The 25,389-nt window shown below is 45.1% G+C and overlaps 1 protein-coding gene across 1 annotated transcript in view; it reads left to right on the plus strand.

Annotated features, from left to right (window-relative positions):
- The window catches only part of WWC2 (WW and C2 domain containing 2), a 957,428-nt gene that overhangs the window by 601,519 nt on the left and 330,520 nt on the right, over positions 1-25,389 (plus strand). Inside the window, exons 15-16 of the mRNA XM_086962466.1 lie at positions 4,525-4,717; positions 16,069-16,233. Coding sequence (XP_086818592.1) covers positions 4,525-4,717; positions 16,069-16,233 — 358 coding nt within the window. The remainder of the gene's footprint in view (positions 1-4,524; positions 4,718-16,068; positions 16,234-25,389) is intronic.

The following is a 25,389-nucleotide window of genomic DNA, read 5'->3' on the forward strand; positions in this document are numbered from 1 at the left end:
AGCTTTGTTGGAGTCCAGATAGAGAACGTTGCCGTAGTCCAGCCTAGACGTAACTAGGGCATGAACTACCGTTCTCTGAGCAGAGAGGGGTATCATCCATAAAATATTCTTCAACTACTTTAGAATGGTAAAACAAGTAGAAGCCACCTTGGTGACTTGCGTTTTCATTGAAAGAGGATCGTTCATGATGAAGCCCAAATTACGAACTTGATGTACTGGCAGGGGTAAGGTACCCATTTCAGAGGGCCATTTTTGGGGTCCCCAAAGATCGTGTTTTTTCCCTAGGGTCATGACTTCAGTCTTGTCTATTTTTAATTTGAGCAGATTATTTTGCATCCAAGACACTATTTTACTCAGACCAGACTGAAGAGCAGAGGGTTCAGATCCCTTAGATGAAGAAGGGGAGAAGATGATCTGCATGTTATCAGCTTAGGAAAATAAGGACTGCCCAGCCTCTTCGGCAACATCTGCCAGAGGACGGACATAGACATTAAATAGAAGAGAGCTCAGCAGTGACTTAGGAACTCCATAGGGTAACAAATAGGAATTGGAGCTGGCCGCTGCAGAAAAGAATTAAAGTATGGCCATATCACAGTACCAGGCGGGATTCGGGCCATGTACGAGCACAATCGACCAGGCCTTTAGGCTGGTGCTACTGCACTGGAAGGTTGTAAGCATTGGTAAGGGCGGTCTCTACCTCGCATTTATAGACCTGAAGACCGCCTTCGACCTGGTTCCCCGTGAGCGCCTCTGGTCGGTCCTGCGGGACATGGGGCTCCCACTCCCCATTTTGAACCTCTTAGCTCGCATGCATGAAGGGAATTATGCACAAATCAGGTGGGGTTCTCGGGCTCAAAAAACAGAAAAGATCCCTTTAAATAGAGGTGTCCGTCAGGGATACATCCCGGCCCCTACCCTCTTTACGCTGTTTGTAAATGGGGTAGTTTCTTTTTTATCTGAAATTAATGCTGATGCCCCCGGCCTGGCTGGTGTTAAGGTCCCAACACTACTCTTCGCGGACGATACGCTGTTGGTTTCGAAAACTCCAGCAGGCTTACAGAAGCTGCTTGACTGGTTCTGCTTGTTCTGCAAATTGAGGGGCCTAGTTATTAATACCACCAAAACGAAGCTCCTCTATTTTAACCCCAGCAGGGCTGCAAAATCTACTCTTACACTCGAAGGCGAGCACCTGGAACGCGTAAAAGTTTTCGATTATCTAGGGATCAGAATTGCGGATAATCTTAAATGGCAGCCGCACATTGAAAAAATGGCTCTAAGCCATAAACAGGTTACAGGTGTTATTGGGAGAAAACATCGAGAATCAACCTCTAGACCCATTGCTCCTGCCCTGGAGATCTATGCTGCAAAGGCAAAAGGCAGTGCTTTATATGGAGCGGAGCTCTGGGGCTATAATAATGTAGATCCCCTTCTGACAGCAGAGAATAAGTACTTCAGAGAGCTTGTTTCACTTTCTAGGGGATCACCTAATAAACCTCTCTTGAGCGATTTGGGCCGACGCTCAATCAAGGATTTGGTCGCCCTAAGCCCCCTTTTATACTGGGGTCGCCTTTGGCGTACCCTAGAGTTATCCAGCTACCCCGATGGCCTAAAGGAAGTAATAAATCTCCAGGGTTCTTACAAGATCGCCTGGTTAGCTAACATCAAAAGACTTCTTTTGGCCATCCGCCTAGCTCCTGCATGGGAGCTTGGGACCCCAGTGTCCAAGCTGACAATCAAGTGACTATATTGGGCATGGGTTGATAACCAAGCTCATAGAGATCCCAATCAGGGCAGGCTGACTGATGAGTTTCATCAGAATAAGACAGTGCCCCGCTTTGAGCCTTACCTGGATTTTATCCAGAAACCCAGGGACAGGGTCCTCTTCATTCAGTTTAGAATGGGAACTCTTCCGGTCCACGAGCACACTCATAAGTGGAAACCTCCCAACCAAACCCCTGCTGCTTGCCCATTTTGCACTGGGAAAGCTGAAACCATTCCACACTTGTTCTTTTTATGTAAAGCTTACTCCAGACCGAGGGAAAAATGGTTAAGACCTGTCTGTCGATTGCTAGGTACAAGGAACCATTCAACTGCCCTTAGAATCCTTCAAACGGAGCCAAACACTACGTTAGCCTGTGAGGTGGCCAAATACCTAAGCTGGGCCTGGCTGATAAGATCAAAAGCCTTATGATGATTCTGTATTGATATTCCACGGTAAAGATGTCACTGGTTTTAGACTTTTTCTTATATTTTTAACCAATGTATTTTAATGATATCTGTTGTACAGAAAAACTCTTACAAGCTGATTCATGGTTTAATATCCCTTTTAATTGTTGCACTGTATAATTGATTGTTAGCTCTAAACTCTTTTCACTGTTGGAAGGACATGTACTTTTTAAATGTGATGTGCTTTTTAAGATATTTTATATCGAAATAAAGCTTTGTTCTACCACTGCAAGTCTGAGCCCTCCAAGCCCAAGGATTGTGAGGCTCTCAACATGACAATGTGAGACACCGTATCAAATGTGGTGCTGAGGTCGGGTAAAAAAAGAGCGGCCATGTTGCCTTCATCCAACCGATGCCTCAACATTTCGGTGACTCCTAATAAAGTTGATTCAGTAGAGAAACCAGCTCTGAATCCAGATTGAGATGTGTGAAGAAAATTCTGAGACTCAACAAAGGAGATCAGCTGGGAGTTAACATGTTTTTCAAGGATTTTGGAAAAGGCCTGGAGCAAAGAGATGGTACGGAAATTAGATGGCTTAGTCGGGTCAGCGTTGGCCTTCTTTAAAAGAGGGAGAACCATGGCATGTTTCCATTCCAAGGGAACTAGTCCCTCCTGCAAGGAAGTGTCTGCTACGCGGAACTCAGTGAAGGGCCCAAAAAATGTCGCCGCTCTACGCGGAACGTAGCAAGCGGCAGAGTGCATTAGATAAATGCCGTTCGCTGTGATTTTCAGTGCCAGGTGCTTGTCCGCACTGTGCCATCATCGCGAATGGCGCCAGGCACAGTGCAAGCAGGCGCTGCTTCCTTTATGCCACTCGAGTAGAATTTTACTGGAGCGGCAGCTTTCTCAAAGCGAACAGCGAAGGGACAGTTTCTCAACACAAGTTTTTTAGAGCTCTGTGAGCTCCGCGTACTGCTGAGTGTGGAAAGCTCTGCAAACTCCGCAAGCGCAGCAGAGTTCACCGCCCAGACTTACTCTTCATACACATAGCAACACAGAGGGGAATGAATATTCAATGAATAGTCACAGGATTACAAGGGGAGGCGCACTGGTATGAAGAATGCAATACATTTGAAAATGCACCTAAATTTGTTAAGAATAAATTAATCCTGTATATCCGGTGCAGTGGACGTGTGCGCATTCACTTGGCTGCACATTATTTCCTGTTTTACTCATAGCTAATTTGAAATTGACCTCATGCCTTTGTTTGTTGCAATGTGTTAGGTTTTTCCTTTATTTTCCGCTTTTTTCCTCTATATTGGTTTTTGGAGCATATCTTCCAGCATATCTTCCTTCAATCCATTTTATGGGTATTATTAATTGTTTTTAAAAATAAAATCAACTGTAGGGTACTTTGTCTAATATTCTCCCAACAACATATTTCCAGATCGACTTTGATCACGTTTTAGTTTCTCTTATCCAGTCTTAACCTTATCTCACTCATCAATCATACTGTTCAACATACATCATGTTTGAGAGTCTACATCTGTAGTAGAAAGGATGTCTACACTATAGCGAATACCCCCACAAAAAAAAAATAATACCACTACAGACAAAAGTGCCTTAAAAAGATATTATTGTTGGACCACCCTAAAAAGTAATTATTGTTTTACCACCCAGCAACCAACAATAGTGGGAGGTTCACATTACAGTATGTCATTGAATGTGCATCCATTGTGAAAAGCTTATATCTGAAGTTGCACACTGTCATATCTAATTCACACCTGTTGATTTGCTACTGAGTTCTGCAGCAAAACCTGGAAATGCCAGTCCTAATCTCTCAAAAAAAGGCAGAACTTCTGAGGAGAGCAAGTACTTGGCTCAAGGCCTGAAAGCGAGAAGTATAAGCTTTCAGGCAATGTTTATTGACAATAGCTCTACCGTCTTAATAATACTTTTTTGTGTTGTGCTTCAAGTAACATTTCTGCCTTTTTTAAGCCATACAAATAACATAATTGTAATCTAATTGAATGTTACGTAGGTTACAAACCTTATAAGGTGGGTAGATTAATTTTGTCCTGCTAAAATGTGCAAATATGGCATAAAGATGTCAGCGGCAAGCATTTAACTCTCTGCAAAGTATGGGTAGTTGTAAAGACTTCCATCAAACACTAAGACATGTTGAGTCTTTGCTACATTCATCCCTCCTGATCTTAGTTGCTAGGCAGACTTTTTAAAGGGACAAGTATAGATGTCCCCTGTAGACTAAAGAGGACTGTCCTAGCTAGAATGTGGCTCTATGATCGATGGCATATCACACATGACTGACTGCTTGATTGTTTTCTAATTTTTTTCAGGTATTTTAGAGTTGCCGTGCTTCCATCCTCAAATGATACCAGCTGCCTCTTCCGCACCAAAGTTCACCCTGCCACAGAAACCATTTTATTCAATGAATTGTTCCGGTTATCTCTTTCATTGGCAACCTTGCAGCAAAAAACCCTAAGAGTGGACATCTGTTCTGTTGATAAAAGTCACCGGGAGGAGTGTCTGGTATGTATCACAGTTTGATATTATAAGAACTGTAAGTTGTAATGAAAATCTCAAAAACATTAAAGAAAATTGTACACCAATTCACCACCCTCAAAGGAAGAGTAATGATAGCTCATCTTTTGTTCACTGCTAGCGATGATCAAGGACATACAGGAGTGTGTTCTTCTATGGTGAAAAGGTAGAGAAGCAGTGTAGAGGGTTCCTACTGCATTACACAGTTTATTTTATCTAGTTCAGTTATGGAGAAACGCTATGGGCAGAGCCAAAGAATTTAAACTATCTGGACTTCTGCACATCCACACAGGCAAGGAGCGCAGAGTATCACTCGACTACTCAACGAGCTAGTGGAGCACAACTAGATTTCCAATGTTGACTACCTCTGTGATGATGTGAGAGGATTTTCAGGCTATATCTTGTATACGTTTTTTTAAAATCATTTGTATCGAGTTAGTCCCTTTTTTGGTCTCGCCTACGCAATGGGCATGCGCTGCATAGGAGAGAGACCTGTAGGCATCTCCACAACTTTTGGGGCAAAAACGCGCGCGCGTTGCAATGCTTGCAATGCAAAGCGTGCACATCTTGATGATTTCCTTGCTGGAGAATGCAGCGCCATATGGTTGCAAGCTCCCGCAAGGGAATCACGCAGGCCTCCTCCTCTGCTGCTGCACGAGGCGCACTTTTTTTTTAAAGGCAGACCGCTTTCACGGCCGCACTGCTTTACTGCCACGAGGCCAATGCTTGTTTTATATTCTCAAGGGAGGATCGGCACAACATTGAGTCTATAACGTGAGTCTCGCCCTGCATTTTACCACCTGTCACAACAGTATCAACATGGAAGGTGTACAGGGCGTGGGTACGGTCCCCACTGTGACTCTGGTGCTGATGCCGGCATGCGAAGAGGCAGAGAACTCAGGGACCCAGGGTAATCCGTCTGTGCAACAGGGAAACCTGGTAATACAGCATACAGGAGTGAGATATGCCTAATGAAGGTTAATTAAATTACTTTAATAGGTGCATTGCATGAGACCATGTTCTGAATGACTTTAGCCTGTTTGCCTTCTGACATTTCCTTACCTGTGTCTGCTTCCTATTTGCTTGTAACCTGTGGTTTGTGTCTGCGTTGTTTTTGTAGTGCCGGTCCCATTTTTTCACTCTCTTGTGACCAGTGCTGTATGATAGTATTAGCCTTAATGTTACATTTATTTCCTGCTTGTTCAAAGCTATATGTATGGTTACACGTTTTTTCGAGCTCGTTTAGAGCTGGACTCCACTTATCTACCACTGCCTTCTCTACAATTCCATATGCCAAGACTTACCCTGGGTGAAGCCCATATTTGGTACAAACCACCTCTGACTCCGGAATCATGTAGGTTGCCCACCTGCAGAATATCCACCTCCTTTCTTTTTACTGTTGTCTATCTCTACAGTACATTGGACTAATAACCTTCTGTGCCCCTCTAACCCACCTTGCGTTCTGCACTGACTCTGATGCCGACTTCCATTCCAGCTCCAGTCATTCACCTGTTCCTCTTTCATCGACTCCAAATACGTTTTGTGTGGAAATGGGCATTTATGCAGTATAGCATTCTTAGCACAGAGCTCCCTCAGTTCTTCAGTGACATATCGGAACTATTATTGCAACACTAATCTATATTCAAACGTGGGGTCTTGCTATGTTTGGTTAATTATTTGCTTGTGGCATGTGTAGTTGTAGATACGCATGCTTTGCATATTCCTGCCCTCTAATGATGGGCTCGAACTTGTGCAAGTCGTTTTCCCATTAAGTATTTTCGAATGAAGAGGTATAGTGACTCTACCTATTCCTGGTAATGCGCATGGCAATAGGCTCTATAGTTAGATGTTTTTTATCCACTGTTGGCTTCAGGCGTGTCCCTTCTAGCTCCAGTTCGACACTGCATGGTGTTCTCACCAGACCCACTAGGATCCTCATCAGAAGGGATTACATTTGTGCTTTATTGATAGGTTCTCCAATTGCAATTACCCTTCCACTCAGTTCTGCCATTTGGAATTTTTCGATGCCCCGTTCGGGCCTGCCCCTTCCATCCACCATGGCCTTCTCTATGCCTGAGAATGTCTTCATATACTCACAGACAGATCTTCACCAAGTCTGTAATGGCTGCTTGTCTCCAAACCACCAGGAGGACTCCTACCCAACATGCATCACCTTCTCCAACAAAAAACCGCGGAGCCCATCGCGTTGCCTCTGTTTCAATGGTGCATCTTTAATAGGAAAACACCCCAACATCTTTGACGACCAAGACACCGGGGTTGACCAGCAGCCTGAGGCCTGAGGTTCCGAGATACAGGCACTGTTGTTGACCGATAGTTCCAGTTCTGAGGCTGAGGAGGACAAGGCTCCACTGGCGCACACCTAACGTAAATGGTTGCAGTGAGTATTATGCTCCTACAGACTACTCCTCAACATCACTTTCACTCTGGGGTTGTTAGAGCTTCTAGATTCCAGGCTGCTCATGAAGCCTTTGATCCGCCACTGCTGTAAGGCCATGGTTGGCACCAATCAGAGTGTTCAGTCCTTATACTCGCCCAGACATCAGCGTCAAAGTCCTCCTCCAATTCTTGCTCATCCACTTCCACAGATGCATTAGTTCCGCCTTGAAAACACCCTTGTAACCCACCTCAGAGCCGAAGGCTTAGGCTCCAACACCCAGCTCAGTGCCGCAAGGACATCTAAGACCTTAGGCTCTGAAAAGATATGCATCCACGCCTGCCTTCTCTCCCGCTTATGAGGATTTCGACCAACCGATCATCCAGCACCTCCAAAAGGATCTTGAGGCCCAGCAGCGGAGTATCCACATACAGCCTGACACCGGCTGAATTCTAGGCAAACCTCCAGACACACCTAAGTACCCTATTCTTTACAAGAGGAAATTGACTTTCTAAGAGGTCTTAAATCCACTTTCGGAGCCGATGCCCTTGAAGCCTAAGCGCCATGATAAGGGCACCTCTCCACGTCCTCCATTGCCTACTCCAATATCTCATCCTCCACATCCTCTACCACTTCCCCACTAAGCCCACCACTCTACTACTGCCTGTGGACCCTAAGCTACACTCACTTTTCTGACTTCTGGGGAGAGATCTCTATATGATCAGCTATATGCCCGCGTCCCCATGATGACTGCTGTGATAACTGCGACATAGAGCGCTTCGCTGACAATGATTCGGACCACTATCCGGCTAAGCCTTCACCCCAGATGACACCCCCTCATACCATGAGGTTCTTCACTGTGCAACCACCTTCCACAAGATGGAGATGCACATTCAGCCTGAGGAGGAGGACTTTCTAATGAAGACTCTTGCCTCCATACACAGGTCAATGCAATATCTACCTGTGCTTAATGAAATCCATAGGCGTACTTGATGTATTCAAGGAACTGGTAAAGTCACAAGTTTTCATGCCAAAAGTGGATATCAAAATATAAGACTTCACCCTTGATCCACCTTACATCAGGGCCAACCACCTCCCAACTCACGTATTGCACATACTGCACAGAATCTCCCCCTCCTGACTGAGAAAACAAAAAGATACATGCGACAGGCAAACATGTTGCCACCAAGTCCACCACACATTGGCGGTTCACTAGTTCAGTCAGCCTGCTCTCTCGGTGTGAATGCGCCCTCCTGAGATGAGATGGAAGATCTCATCCAACAGCTCCCTGACCAATGTAAGAAGCGGGGGCAGGAATTAGTGACAGAAGGGATTTTTTTTTCCAAAGCCTACATCCGATTTGCTTTGGACGCAGTATCTGTCACCGATGCTCAAAGCTTTGACACCAGTGTCTTTCTGCGCTGGCACTCCTGGCTGCATGTGTCTGGTTTCAAACCAGAGGTGCAATAAAATATCCTCAACTTGCCCTTCGATGGTGAACATCTCTTTGGAACACAAGTTGATGAAATGTTGGGGAAAATTAAGAAGGGCACACAGACAGCCACGGCTGTGGGTGCTCTACAGACTCCATCTGCTCGTGGCTCCTTTGCCACAAGCAATATCATCGGGAGATCAAAACCACCACTGGTAAACATCCACATTCTTCCCCAGACAGTAGCAGCAACAAACACCCTCTCTACATTACTACAGATGAGGATTCAGGGAAATTAACAGCCTGGGTAGGGGAAAAGGTGCAGCCCCCAAAGCGGCTGAACGTGCCAAGTAGTCACTCCCTTACCCTTCCCCCAATCATCTAATACCTTTCAGGGAAATATTGCAGGGGTTTTGGGTCCGAGGGGCAGAGATCGCCTCAGACTAGTGGACTCTAGACATAATAGCCATGGGGTACCACTTACAGCTTACACTAACACCACCAAAAATCCACCCTCCCAGACACAGGCTCTCCCGGGAACGCCGGTGTTGTAATCTTCCACCAATATTTGCCTTTCTTGTTTCCCCCCCTCCTTTCCCTTACTGGTTGGTACCGCCTTAGAACGTTCACTGAAGGTAGCCTTAGAACGTTCACTGAGGGGACTCTGAGTTTCACCCAGTGCCTGCAGCTGGGGTTGTGCCTATTCTATACTTATAAGAAATAAAGAAGAATATCAACTTACCTGTTTGTGTAGCGTCACGTTACTACACAATTTTCTTGGCGACGAGGGTGGGATGCTGCGACAGGGACAGCGGCACATCCTTCCCTGTGAAATGTTGTCTGCAGGCTAATTGAAATTGATTTAGAACAGACCAGCGCCTTTGACCTGCTGTTATTGGAGAAATAAAGCAGCTGTTCTTGGCCGCGGGAGGCGTCTTGACGGGTGAGCAGTGTGACTTGAATGAGGACTGCTGGAGACTAAGTCGCACCGGGGCCGTGGTGAAGCGTATTCACAGTTTCTGAGAAAGGCTTGAAGGATTCCTTAGAACGCACAATTGCGTGATAAAGTAAGCGCTGACAGCGAGTGTGCATAGGAGTTTGTTCCACACATGTCACAATTTTTTTTTCCGTCAGGAGAGAGTGGTCCGGGAAAACCCTCCAGGGGAAAGTGCGGTTTTTGTCTAAACTAACGGACTTGCCTTTAACGGCGAAGATTTACTGTCAGGTGTGAGATTAAAGGTTACCGCGGGACGGGGAGGCTTGCCTGAGGGAAACGTGGTGCCTGACGGAACGTACGGCTTTGCCTGTAAGGAGGTTGAGTTTTTTTAGTGAGGCAGTTTGGTCCAAGCCTACCGTCGGACTTTGGCATCCACGTAAGGAATTTACATAATCTGAATGTGGCATTATCTGGTCCCCTGGCAAATTGAAGTTGCAGTTATGTGCGGTGCTTCCCCCAGCGTCCCAGTTTGTGTGAACAGCCTGACGTGAGGATCGAACGCCTCATATAGTGTAACGGCCAACTGTTGACTGCGTATCGGCCGGTGTGCAGTTAAAATCATTACGACTTCTGAGGAGTTCTGCTCGAGTACTTCCACAAAGCGTAAGGAGCGCGGGGAGAGCGCCCATGGTGGAACCTTGAGACACGAAGGGATAGCTCTTCTACGTTGTGTTTACCTCAGAGGTTCCCGCCTTCTTTTTCCCAGTGAGGCGGGCCGAGCAGAGTTTCATGGGAATAAAGGAAGGACTAATTTTCTTAAATGAAATAAACGAAGTACTTCGCTTTCAGTTGATTGAATATTCCCAAATAGTACTCTTTCTTAAGGTTCTGGACTGGGGATGGAATATATGGTTTAAAAGCTATTGCCTGGGAAGGTTCTTCTTGTGAGAGTAAATATTGTAAACTGTCATTGCAAGTTTCAACTGGGTGTGGGTGGTGTGTGTATTCCTTGGGTCCTTTGACGTAAATTGAAGGTGTTTACGAGTTGTTGGTCATCCTCCTAATTTTCTCATGGCATTTTCAGGTATGTCTCAACCACCCCCTTTCCTGAATGAATTAGGGGAACCTGACATTCCCTGGAAAAGGTGGGAGGGAATTTTCAAATCGTATTTAATTGCCATAGGAGGAAGAAACTATTCATGTATTAGGAAGCAACACATTTTACTACACAATTTAGGGATTCAAGGAAGAAAGGTTTTTGAAGACATCACGGGTAGATTAATAGATGACGAGCCATTAGAGGAAGAACAGGTAGTCAATGTATATGAATATACTTTGAAGAAACTCTGGGAACACTTCAAGGTGAAAGTTAATGTTGTCTTAGAGAGACATAAATTCTTCAAAAAAGTTCAAAATAAAGAGGAAAAAGTATCTTCATATATTGCAGTTTTAAGAGGTATGTCAGTCACTTGCGAATTTGGGACATTAATGGATTCTCTGATTAGGGACCAATTAGTTAGATGCACCAATGATCATAAGGTACAAGAGGAGCTACTAACACGTAATCCCGATCTTGAGGAAGCTATCAGCATAGCTAAAGGGCTTGAACACACGGCTCATTGCATGAGAGAGATGAGAGGGACAGAGACTGCCAGGGAAAAAAATGAGTCCAAAACAAATGGAGGTGATGAGGCTGTGTGTAAAATTGGAAACAAAGGCAGAGAGGAATTTAAGAAGAAGCTGGAGGGATTGCAGTGCTTTAGGTGTGGCAGTGCCAACCATCTGGCAAACAATTGGAAGTGTCCAGCTAAAAATATGACCTGCAGAAAATGTAACAGAAAAGGGCACTTTGCTAAATTTTGTAATGTTTTTGGTCCAAAGGTGCATATGGTAGAAAATCCAGATGAAGAAAGGGTGGAAGTGAAAACTTTTATCTTCCATATTAAATATTCTGAAACCGAGGCAGATATTCAATATCCTAGTTGTGAAATAGTCTTGGATGGCCAGAAATTCAAAGTGTATGCAGATTCCTGTACCCCTTTCACCTTAATAGATAAAAAGATGCTAGAAGAGAAATTTGGTGAGGGGAGATTAGAGTTGGAGAAGGCTGACATTTGTCCCAAAGGTTACAATAAAGGGGAAATACAGTTGGAAGGTATGGCAAGAATGAGGATAACTTTTAAAGACAGCCATACTGTAGGCAAGGCGTATGCTGCCAGACAGGGTTCATGTTTGTTAGGCTGGAGGCATCAGAAGGAGTTGGGAATCAAGCTAGATCCTAACAATCATGAACAGGTTGTTAATTGAGCCACCTACCATAGGAACAACCTTGGTGGAAGAATTCTCTGATGTTTTCAATGAGAATGTAGGTTTATTGAAGAACTACATGCACAGAATTGTTTTGAAGGAAGGGGCTGTCCCAGTAATGCATGAAACACGCTCCATCCCTTTGATGATGGGGGAGCCATTAAAAGTTCAGATAGATAGATTGATAAGTCAAGGGGTCATACAAGAGGTTGAGTGCTCATCCTGGTTGGCGCCCATTGTAATCACTACCAAGGATGGGGGGGCGGAGTCGTAGGCTGTGTGTGGACCTCAGATCTTTAAATGCCAATATTCTAGTGGACTGGCACCCATTACCAAGAATAAATGAGATGTTGAGTACTATACATGGGGCAAGTTCTTCACTGTCCTAGACTTATCCTCTGCGTATTACCAAATCAGGCTACATCCAGATTCTCAGCTCTTGACTGCCTTTACCACCCCATTTGGCAACTTCAAATTTTTGAGAATGCCATTTGGTTTGGCATCTGCAGCCTTAGCATTTCAGAGGGCAATGCAGCATGTGTTGAAGGATTGTCCAAAAACACTGTGCTTTCAGGATGATGTATTGATCTATGGTTCCAGCGAGTTGGAACACAACAGCAAGGCACGCTCTGTGTTAGAGGAGCTGAGGAAAGTGGGTTTCACAACAAAGAAAAGCAAATGCAAAATAGGGGTGTCTTCAGTGGACTATCTGGGGCATACCATTTCAGAAGAAGGCATAAAACCAAAAATGTATCTTGTGGATGCAGTAAGAAGTGCACCAGTTCCGTCTAATAAAGAAGAGATAATGGCATTCATGGGATTGGCAGAGTACATGTCAAAGTACATAAGGAACTTTGCGATGGTGTCACAACCAATCAGAGACCTGGTGAAGAAGGACGTAGAGTTTGTATGGGGTAAGGAGCAGAGCACAGCTTTAGAGGATATTAAGAATGCGATCATTTCTGCGCCATACATAGGAACATTTCAGGTGGATAAAGACAATATAATTTTCACTGATGCGAGTGCCAGAGGAGTGGGAGCCACGTTAGCTCAAAGACTTGGTTCTACAGTTAATGTAGTGGCCTTCGCCTCTAGAACACTTACGGGGTCAGAGCAGAAATATTCTACAGTGGAAAAAGAGGCCCTAGCTGTGTTTTGGGCAGTGAAACACTTTAATTTCTATGTGTGGGGAATTCCATTCGAGGTGCACACAGACCACAAACCTTTATTGCCGTTGTACAGTAAAAAAGAGATTGAGAGTATGACACTTAGGATTGCCAAATGGTGTATAGGCCTACAAGGATACAACTTCAAAATGGTGCATGTCCCAGGTCCACAAAACAAAGTAGCGGACTATTTGTCAAGGGCCCCAGTAAGGGAGGAAAGGGAAGGAATCAAGGAAAAAGACTTTGTAATGGAGATAAGACAACCAGCCATCGCGATGGATCAGTGGAACACTGAAATGGGTAAAGATAATGTTATACAAAAAGTAAAGAAATTGGTCGTTGAAGGTTGGCCTAGTAAATGTAAAGACTTGTCTGATGATTTGCAACCATTTTGGAATGTTCAAGACGACCTTTCTATTGGATGTGATAACTTGTACAAGTCAGGAAAGATTGTTCCCCCTGCAAGTATGTTGAATCAAATTTTGGATCTTGCTCATGAAGGTCACTTGGGTAGAAGTTTATGTAAAGCTAAATTGAGAGCTGAGTATTGGTTTCCCAAAATGGATCAGTTAATGGAAGAAAAGGTTAAGGAGTGTTACGCGTGTGGGCTCAGTGATAAGACAAGGACAATCAGGCGAGCTCCCCTCACACCCGTACAAGTGCCTGAAGTACCCTGGGACAAGTTGGGGTTGGACATCACAGGGCCCCTCCAAATCAAGGGTTTCCAAGATGGATACCTTCTAGTACTAATTTACTATTATTCTAATTGGATAACACATAAACTGGTTCACACCATTGACACCAAAGCTATAATTGGATTTTTAGGAGACACCTTCTCTAAAGAAGGGATCCCCACCACGTTAATCACCGACAACGGTGTGCAACTGGTGTCGGAGGAAATGAAGGTCTTCCTAGCTGAACTGTCCGTTAACCATGTTCGTACACCCCTCTACTGCCCTAAAGCCAATGGGAAGGTTGAAAGAGCCAATAGGATGTTAAAGGAGTGCATACAACTTGCTAGGAGGTCGGACTTATCAGTCGAACAGGCCATAAAAGACATGCTTTGGTCATACCAAATGACACCTAGTCTCAGCACAGGTTACTCCCCCTTCGAATTATTGAGAGGTAGAAAAGCGGGGTCCAAGCTGTCTCCTAACTGGTTATTCCCCAAAGAACTGTTCAGAGTGAACAAAGAGGAGTTCAGAAGGGATGTGGAGTCACGTCAGGACAGGTACAAATAATGGTACGACCGGAAGTGGGGTGCTAGGGAAAAGGTGCTTAGAGAAGGGCAGTTGGTGCACATAAGGAAGCCGGATGGCTTGGGTAGAAAAGGGGACAAGTACTTAGCGCCCGAAAGGATAAGAGAGGTGCATAAAAACATGGTAACCTTGGAGAATGGAAAGAAATGGAGTATGGACAGAGTAGCCCCGGGGAAATCTAGTGCAGAACTTGGTGTTCACAACAGTGCTGAGGAGAGAGATGAAGAGGGAGATCAGCACAGTTTGAGAAGAAGTACCAGGTCCCGCAAAACACCGGGGTGGCATAAGGATTTAAAAAAAAAGTGAGTGTCTACACTCCCGCAGAGTTTTTCTCAGCCGCTTACCTTTGTTCTTATACATGATGTTGTTTTCCTGGTGGGAGGAAGAGGTGTTGTAATCTTCCACCAATATTTGCCTTTCTTGTTTCCCCCCCTCCTTTCCCTCACTGGTTGGTACCGCCTTAGAACGTTCACTGAAGGTAGCCTTAGAACGTTCACTGAGGGGACTCTGAGTTTCACCCAGTGCCTTCAGCTGGGGATGTGCCTATTCTATACTTATAAGAAATAAAATAGAATATCAACTTACCTGATCGTGTAGCGTCATGTTACTACAGCCAGCATCTGCTTTAAGAGGTGATGCATGTGCTACTCAGCAAAGGGGTTATAGAACCCATACTGCCCAAAAACTGCGGCTAGCGGGTGTACCCCGTTTCCTTCCTGATTTCCAAAAAGGACAATACAACAAATTAGGATCAACATGTGTGCCTGACCCCAATTAATAACTTTCTCAACCTATAGTGATACATTAATACAATACGTATGACAAAAACCAATGTTCTCAAAGTTTGTGGGGAGTTGAGGATCCTTTCTGTCCCTTATGCAGAATAATGGAAAAGAGCACTTTAAATGCAGTCTAAATCCCTGAAAACATATGGCTTCTTAGGACATTTATCTGTATCCTGTTCAGTCTCTAGTCATATCCAAAAGTAATTGCAGACAGCCTTCAGGGTTGCTCTTAACTCTAGCAATAAGACATGTAAATCAATGTGAATATTGATTGCCTAGTAAGAACACTCTAGACCACAAGGAACTTTTGCCCTGTGACTTCAAAATGGCCACCCCCACTTACCAACCTTGTGAGAGTTCTGTGGCTTTACGGGAAATGCAATCCCCTTCACTGCTCAGGCATCTCATTAGCATGTCTTTTAAAGGCGGAAAGCATTTCTCCATGAAGTGCCTATACTCTGTGCACACTGCCTACCTTTCCTGCTTCTCAGCGCGTGCTCGGTCAAGTAGTTTCAGAGCATCGTGCCTTGAAGCAGTTGAGGCTGAGAGGTAGGTGAGGGTCTCAGTTAATGACGCTCACTTGGGAAGGAGGAGGCACTTTAGAGCTTGATTAACAACAGTCTTAAAATGAAGCAAGGTTGCAGCCATGGAAACTGCCCATCAGGGAATTGAGAACATAATCCCGTAGTCTGCTCAAGGCAAGCTAAGTGGAGGTACAGGTGGAACTCTGCAGATCAAGTCTGAATTTATAATGAGTAATTGATACTAGTATTTTGCTGATTGAGTTGAGGGAGAGGGTCGACAATGGGGATTGCAATAAATAAGACAAACACATGGATCTGAAAGAACTTTCCAAGTGGGCGCAGACCCAGCTAGTGTGTTGCTTTAGTGTTCTCCTTTACTTTTCGTAAACAAATTACATGCTTCTTCCTTCATGGTGCATAGCAGTGAACAAAAGTTGTTTTGTTCCCTACCAGAACGCGCAGTAACATGATTGATGGCAGCTGATGAGTGATTATTTTAGTCCTAACTTGCCTTCTCTTTGAAATTTGTTCTAGGCTGGAACCCAAATCAGCATGGCAGACACGTCGTTTTGTAATGACGTTTACACCATGTGGTATAACCTTCTGCCATGCAAACAAACTCCTGTGCAAAAAAACAAAGAAGAATCTGAGGATCCTATTCTCTCCCTTAGCAAGCAGCTCTCAGGATGTCTAGACCTGGTAAGACGCAATGCTCACTTTTTCTTGACTTAATTCAATTACAATTGTGTGTGGAGTTATTGATGCAAGGACTATTGCCCACACCACTAACCTTCACTCAAACAATTTTATGAGATACAAGCATGATTCTAGGTCTACAATATCAAGAATGGGCTGCAAGAACATCCTTCGGCTTTAGCTCCAAACACAACCACCTCAAAGTCCTTCTAGGTCAAAGCAACAATGGTGTTGGTCTTTTGATGGTGGGTTCTATGCTCCTTCTTCCACGGCTTGGCCTGTGTTTTGAGTGCAGTTAAATAATGCACAGTAGCTCACTATGTATATCTTGAATGTTGGCAAGCAAGTATTCTTTCCTGCAGCCTGAAAGGCTCAGTTCCCGCTAACACCTGCATATAGGTAGTGTGGGTAAAGCTTCTATTTCCTTAATCACATTTTTTAGGTTATGAAAGTCAATTCTTAAAATACACTTTCTTTATCATGTGGCTTGCAGTATGATATGCAAGTAATAAGATTAGGCCATATATTGCAATGTGCAGTACACAAGATACACGCATGGGTCGTCTAAACGCCAGATCCCCTCTTCAGTTATTTTTAGGAGCTTTACATTCTATATTCAAGCGCAGCTTGTATTTCTGTGTGCAATAGTGGGTCGTAGCCTTTTGTGACCCACACTGAATTACTACTTGACGCAGCGAGCCGCTGCCTAAGCTATTTCTTCGATTTGGGTGGGGTGGGGCTGGTGGCACAGGGAAAGGAGTGGTTTATGCACATTAAGGGCACATGACTGCTTGGCCAGCTGTCTGGGACCGGCCAAACAGTCATGCGTACTTAGCATTTTCGCCACCAGGCTGTATTACACAGATCCATGGCGCTCAGACCAATCACAACGCTGCATTGGCTATGGGTAGCTTGGGTGCTTCCTGGTTCCCAGACTCCAGAGAAGCGAGGAGAGATGGCCGACAGAAGAGAAAAATGTTTTATTTTTTATTTTTTATTGTTAAGCCCCCCTACACCCCACCACCCCCTTCACCCTGCTCCTCCACCCTCATTCCCTGGCAGCCACTCCTGAAAAAGTTATAGGGGATCTCACTGTCTCTGGGAAAAGTTAATGAAGAATGTCACTAAAATAGTATTTGCTAGTAAAAGGATGCAAGAAAGAATTGGATTTATCGAAAATGGAGTCATCATGGATAGAATTTTGATATTAAAATACATTGTATTTCGTTTATTAGAAATGTCAACACCGTTCAACCAACACTTGTTAAAAGGGGCTTACTGTACTGTACTCTCTGTCAGTCCTGGGACACGAGGCATTTGGTTTGGCCTACCCACTTTTTTATGAACTCCACACTGGTCAAGATGCAGAATGACACCAAATTACTTTCATTGTGGCCTGTATTTTGTATCCTGAGCTGTGCTCCGTAGCCATTCCCTTCTCCCTTATCCTTTTGCTGTACTCACATAGATTGTTCTTTACCTGGGTCCTTTTCCTCCTCTCTTCCTGATTGCTATATGCCTCCCTCGATCTCTTTGTATTTTCCTCTTACTACAGCATAGTATTATTTATTATTATCCTATGTTGAGTGCATTGGCTTTAAAAAGTACAATAAGAATTAAAGTATATGTACTCTGAAAATTCCAGACTATAACATCTCTTGCTTGTATCTGTTAGTGGGTGTTTGAATGTGTTTTTGTTTGTGGGGCTAGATTGCAATATCTATTAGTTATATTTCAGGCCAAACACATAAAACCACTAAAATGTGTTAGTTCATTTTTAAGAACTCACACAACATATGACATAACTCATGTTCGACAGCCGTGAACAGAAGAACAGCATGGCATGAATTATGTCATATATTGTGTGCTTTCTTGAATATAATCTGGCCGCCACACCATGCCAGTGCCCAGCTCCTAGACCACCAAATTCAACAGCCCACCAGATTACGAGTTTCCTCGTTGTCTGACCGTGGCGCGGTGGTCCTAAAAAAGGCACCACAATGGGAGCGCCTAAGACCGGTCCTGCACAGCATGGACTATGCAGTCCATGCCATGCAGGAAAGGGGTGCATGCATACACGGGGGCACAAGTGCCACCCTGCATGCATCAACGTGCACAGTGCCCCCTTGTTTCTCTGCCGCCAGCCTTTTGCCATGAAAAGGTTGGGGATGGGGAAACTCGTAATATACATGGCAGTGCTGCAGCAGCACTGCCAAGCATATTGCTTACCCAGAGTGCCACAAGATCGCCAGGGCTTGCGGATCCTTGGCGGTTGCAGCTGTCCCAAAATGGTCCGACCGCCGTACTCCTAATATGGCAGTCGGAGCGCTGGTGTGGTCCGCCACCGCACCTCCATTTCTGGTTCAGCGGTTGGAGGGACCAACAAACTCTTAATTAGGCCATTGGTCTGCATTGTGGGTTAGAAGTAGAACTATAGTGTTATATTGGTTTATTAGTGCATAGGGACGATCAAGGCACTTTAGTTAAGTATGTAAAGTTAGGGAAAAGTAGTTTTAATACATCAAATATTTTTTAAAAAATGGTTACGGAGTACTACAGAACTACCTAGAACATACTGCATAACTGCAAACATTTAAAAACATATATATATCTGTAAAACACTGAAAAAGAGACTGTACCACACTATGGGGCCCATTAGGATGTCGGGCGGATCGCCACCGCCATGCAGGCGGTGACCATCCGCCCGACATCCGACCCCATCCGCCACCTATTTCCCCCCACCATATTGCAATGCGGGGGGACCGCGGCGGACGGAAACACCGTCCGCCGCTTTTCCGCCACGGTCGCCTGGCAGCCGGGTGGAAAAGGGTTCATATGGCTGGCGGTGTGTTCCAGACACCGCCAGCCATATTAGGATGGCCTCATGCAGATGCCACACCACGGAAAGGCATGCGGTCTTTACTTTGGGGCCCCCATGCCGGCCCCCATAGTGAAAGCAAGAGGGGGGGTGCACTTGGGGGGTACCTGTGGTACCCCCCTGCATTTGCATACACAAAGCGGCAGGCACCGCGCGGTGCCTGCCGCTTTGTGTATGCAAATGCATGCCTGCATTTTTAACATTGCGGCGGCCGCAATGTTAAAATGCATGATGCGGGCACGGGAAACATCCTTTACAACGCAACTTTTACCACGCAGTGCCTCTACGACGCAACTTTTACAACGCAAACCATTACAACGCATTGCGCTGGGGGGCGCTCTAGAATAGGAATAGGTTTAATTTACTATCCAACTTTTTTAAACTATTCACTATCCAGCGCCCCAAAGCACTATGCGTTGTAAAGGCATGCGTTGTAAAAACCGCATTGTAAAGGCATGCGTGGTAAAAGCATGCGTTGTAACGTCATACATCCGGCGGGCGCATCATATTTGGCATGGCCGGACCGCTGCTCACGTCGAGGACAGTCCCGTTTTCCACAGGGATGGCAGGCGGGCAAAGACCGTCCGCCATCCTAATCGGCCCAACAATTTCACAAATCTAGTATACTACAGTGAATTTTTAATTTTTTACATATTTAGTTTTTTTTAAACAAGATTACGGAGTACCATGATCCTATCTAGAAAGCACTGCAACACATACAGAAATTAAAAGACAAATACAATTTGTAAACAAATAAAAAATACAGAGTACTACACTATATTTTAGAAATATAGCGGGCTACAGGGTATTTTTCAGTTTTTTACCGGCGTACTTTCTAGGTACTAGTGAGGTACTGTGTAAACCTTCTTATTCAAACTATTAAGCAATTTTCCTTATCTTTTAATACTCACCTAAACAGCTTCATTCCTTCATCTTTACTTATAATGCAGTATAACAATATATTTCCACTCTGAACCCATAAAGTCGAATAAGTGTAGTCTAAACAACTATAGCCACTCCACTCTATGCTGATGAAGCGTACACCACCCCACTCTTTGCCACTCAATGCTGTTCCGCTGTTTGCCACTCCTCTCTATGCCACTTCACTCTACACCACTCTACTCCACACCACTCCACTCCACTCTACACAACTCCACTTTACGCTATACCGCTCTATGCCACTCTATCTTACGCCTCCTCACTCAAGGCCACTCCAGGCCAGTGCACTCTACACCACTCCACGCCACTATTCCACTATATGCCACTCCACTTTGTGCCAATCAACTCTACGACACTCCACTCTATTACATTTCATTCCATGGCACTCCACCCTACACTATTCCACTCAGTGCCTCTCCACTCTACTCCACGCCACTCCATGCTACGCTATTCCACTCTACGCCACTGTACTGTATGCTATAGCAACTTTACGCTACTCTGCTCTATGCCACTCCACTCCACATCACTAAACGCCACTCCACTCCAAGCTGTACAACTCTACGCCACTCGGCTCTAGCCCACTCCACACTACCTCACTCCAGCCTACACCACTCAGATCTATGGCTACACTATCCAACTGTAAGCCACACAACTCTACACGACTCCACAATACTCCACTCTACACGACTCCATGACACTCCACTCTACTCTATTCTATTCTACTCTATGCTATTCCACTTAATGCCATTTCATTCTATGCTATTCCATTCTATGCGACTCCACTCTATGCTATTTTACTCTACAGCACTCCACTCTACCTCACTGTACTGTACACTGTTCCAATTTACGCCACTTTGATCTGTGCCCCCTCACCTACACCACTCAACTCAATGACGGTCCGCTCTACACTATTCCACTATACACGACTCCAGTCTACGAGATACCACTCTACAGCCAGTTGCGGCTGCCTCAGTGGGGGTGGTGAGGTGGGGGAAGAAAAATAAATTAAATAAACTTACCTTCGGCTGCCTTCTCTCCTCTGTCCTCACTCGGCACTGGAGCAGAAATGAAAGCACCCAGGTTTCTGGACTCCCAGCCAATCACAGCATTGTGATTGGTCTGAGCGGCTTGTTTTGCCGCTCAGGCAGTGCCTGGGAGCCTGGGCATGATCTCCACTGGGCTGTGCAACACAGCTTAGTGGAGAACATGATAAGTGTGCATGACTGTTTGGCCTGTCCAAGAGGGCCGGCCAAACAGTCATGCACAATTAGGGAGTGAAAACCACTCGTCACACTGGACAGCTCAGCCCTGCCCCAACCAGATGTTGACTCGACTCTGAGTCCTGCAGGGAAAAATAAAATGATAATAAAGTCTTGTTTTGCAGCATGAATCCTTTTCTGGATTCACATGCTGTGCATTATTCTGCCATCTAGTGGATGGGTACAGAATAGTCTTTGGTATTTTTGTTTTTCTTGCTTGGGGTGTCGTCGATCATCAGTTGGTGCTAGGTCCAGCCCTTGGGTGACATCAGATGGCACCCCAGAAGTTCCCGTGTGTGGCAGCCATCTACAGATTCTTTTTCCGCCATTGAGTCTGGAAGCAAAGAGAGACACTCTGAAGATTTGGATGAAATCCCTGAAAGAATCACAGAATTTGAGTGAAAAAACCATTGTTCATAAACTACGAAGACACCGGAGAAGTCGAAGGACCTCCGGACACCCTTTTTACGTCTGGCGACCCCGACAGAGCAACTACGCAGATGGATCAACAGACGGCAAGGTAGGGGGTCATGGAAAATATCTCTTTCAAATTTTGCCCAAAGCTCCACCACAAGTATGTACAGCATGATCCACACGACGTTCGTAACCTTTGCCTGCTGAGGAATCACAAGGATAAGGACTGCGAGGCCTGCGCGGTGTTTGTGTAGAAGACACTCAAGGTACGGCAAAAGCAGAAGGAAGTCACTTATGCATCCATGCTCCAAAGCCAGAAACAACCTTTAATGAGGGACTTAAGCCGCTAAAGCGACAAGGACTACCTCGTAGAATCCACTCATGGGGGCCAGACATCGAAATACTCTAAGGGGTCGGTGAGAAGAGGTGTACCGCGAGGAAAGCGACAGAGAAGAAGATGGACAAGGTAAGAAACCCTCAACGTTCGAAAACCAAGGGCCACAAAAAGAAGGTGCAAACAGCAATCTAGGCATAGAAGAAAATGATGACCAAGGGTCGGCCGCGACCAAAAGAATCCCACGGATCCCACCGCAGGGAAACAGACGAGGGAAGATCTTCAAAATTTACGAGCGCCGAGCAAGAGGCCACTAAGGGGAAGACCCTTAGAGCCAGAAACCACCACACCCAAGAAGAAGACCTCCCTGGCCTAAGACCCAGAAAGGACCCTCAAGGTGGAGAAAAAGAAAAGAAGCCTCGAAGCAGAAATGGCGGCACTCCTTCAACAAAAGAAAGAGTTTGACGAAGCTTTTGAGAAATTTCAAATTCCCTCGAAACCCGCTGGGGCTGCCGAAAATGCCTAAGGAGAGGAAGATATCCTCGAAACTCTGGCAACCCCCAAACCGCACGAGGAAAACATCAAAGAGGATCTTTACGCTCCAGAAGAAGAGGAACACTTGAGGACTTTAGAGCACGAATGGAATGACCTCAACACAGAAAGCCCAGAAGAAGAAGTCTGTAGCTATCCCTCGAAGGCTTCGCCGAACCAGATGACATAGCCTTCTACAACAGCCTCATCAAGAGAGCAGATGATATCTTCGGGGTCCCCTTGAGGAGGAGATAAGAGTCTCCTGTTTCCTCCTAGACGCTTTGGCACCATCCACCAAAGGAACACAATACCTCCCAATGCTACCAAGCATCCTGGACCAGGGCACGGAGGCTTTCAAGGAGCCTGCCTCAGCAAAAAGGGTAACTACAAGAGTAGAGAAAAAATACAAGCCTTCCACTAAAGACCCTAAATACATTCAGGGAAACACAGTGCCAGACTCCATCATGGTCACCACTGCAAGAACAAGGGGCAACGCTCACTCCTCCACTTGTCCACCTCTAGAAAGAGAATGCAAAAGAATGGACATAGTAGGGAGAAAGATGGAGATAGAAGCAGCAACGTAATAGCGCATTGCAAACTCCAATGCTCTCCTCAACAGGTATGGCCACCAACAATGGGTTGACATCGAGGGACTGATGAACAAGCTCCCAGAAGATAAAAAGAGGGCAAAATCCATCATACAGGATGGAAAGAGCATAGCTAGTACCTACCTAAAATAAGCTCTAGACGCAGCCGATACAGGCAGCAGGCAAATGTGCACAGGCACAATTTTGAGAAGGCACGCCTGGCTCCGAATATCAGGTTTCAAACAAGAGGTACAAACCTCAAAATTCAACAGGCCCTTCACAGGAGAAAGCTTGTTTGAAAGTGAGGTTGATGAATCACTTCAACAAATAAAAAAGGACAATGAAAGGGCCAGGGCTATACAACAGATGCATTCCACAAGGGTTGGGGAGCACATTCAGGAAACCTGAAGGTAAGAGTTAGATGGAACAATGCAGCCTCTTTAAAGGACATCAACTACCTAGAGATGAAGACGGTGTTCCTGGCACTAAAGGCATTCCAAGCCCACATAGGAAGAAAGACAGTATTAATTCAAACGGACAGCACCACGGCTATGTTTTACCTCAACAAACAGGGAGGAACAAAATCATTCACCCTATGCAAACTAGCTCAAGAAATATGGAAATCGGCCAATTCAAGGAAAATCTACCTACAGACAATTCAACTGCCAGGAAAGGGTAACACAGAAGCGGATCAACTCAGGAAACAGAACAGCAGTTTGCACGAGTGGGAGATAAAACAAACAAGCCAGCAACAGGTCTTGAACCTCTGGGGAACACCAGACGTAGACCTATTCGCAACAATGGAGAACAAGAAAAGCCAATTTTTTGCCTCCATGTTTCAACACCACCTATCAAAAGGGAATGCCCTGTCACTAAACTGGTCAGGTACATTTGAATACACTTTTCCTACAATTCCCGTACTACAAAGGGTTCTGGGGAAAGCCAGACAACCAAGAACAAACCTAATTCTCATTGCCCATCAATGGCCAAGATAAACCTGTTACTCAAGCTTAATTGAACTCTCCAGGGGACAAATGATCAAGTTCAAGGCAGACATGGACCTCCTCACAATGCAAAGGAGGCAAATCTTTCACCCAGAACCAGCGACTCTCAGCCTAGCAGCCTGGCCCCTGAATACATAGAGTTAGAACATTTAAACTTGCCCAAAGCAATTGAAATACTAAAGGTGGTAGGAAAAATGACCTTAAAACAATGCTACGCAGCTACATGGAAACGGTACATCATATGGTGTACAAGAAACAATACCCTAAGCTCAATTTCTACACAAGAAACAGTGCTCATATATCTGACACACTTGCTTGACAGTAACACCAGTTACTCAAGCCTCAAGCTGCACCTGGCAGCAATTGTAGCCTAACCAGGTGAAATTCATGTAAAAGTTCACCGCACCACTCATCTAAAGATTGCTTGAGGGGTTCAGGAGGAATGCACCCCGAAGAAAGGCTCCAGCCCTTTTGTGGTGCTTAAACACTGTCCTAACACAACTAATGGCAGGACCATTCGAGCCCATGCACAAAGCAGAACTCAAATACATCACCATAAAGACTGCCTTCTTAACCGCATCGCTGCTGCGGTTATTTTTGCGCTGTGCGGCTGTTTTCGAATAACCGCGTTACATGATGTGCTCAGCTCGTCATCCGCACACGTCACCCGTGGCTGATGACGAGCTGACGAGCTGAGCTAGTCATCAGCATCGAAGGGGTTAATAGCCATAACATCTCTACGATGAGTAAGTGAAACACAAGCATTAACTATTGAGGAACCATACATGAAAATCCACAAGGACAAAGTTATCCCAAGGGCAAACCCTCAATTTCTACCTAAGGTAGTAAGCAAGTTCCCCATGAACCAAAACATACATCTAGCTATCTTCTTTCAAAACGTGCAAACATGACTAGAAAGAAACCTTGATACATTGGACGTAAGGGCTTTACTATACTATCTACAAGAGACAAAACAACTCCTTATAGGCAATCAATTGTTCATCTCTCACTCAAAGTCCAACAAGGAGAACCTGTGACAAAGGAGACAATTGCATGTTGGATTGTAGAAGCAATTCAAGTATGCTATGCTATGCCTCAGCAGGAAAAACTCAAAACACACAACCAAAAGCCCATTAAACAAGGAAAAGGGAGCAACACTGGCGTTCATGGCCAACATACCAATAGACACCATAAGTGCTGCTGCAACATTGGC

Source organism: Lissotriton vulgaris, chromosome 3_1, assembly GCF_964263255.1.
Source record: "Lissotriton vulgaris chromosome 3_1, aLisVul1.2, whole genome shotgun sequence".
Lineage (NCBI taxonomy): Eukaryota > Metazoa > Chordata > Amphibia > Caudata > Salamandridae > Lissotriton > Lissotriton vulgaris.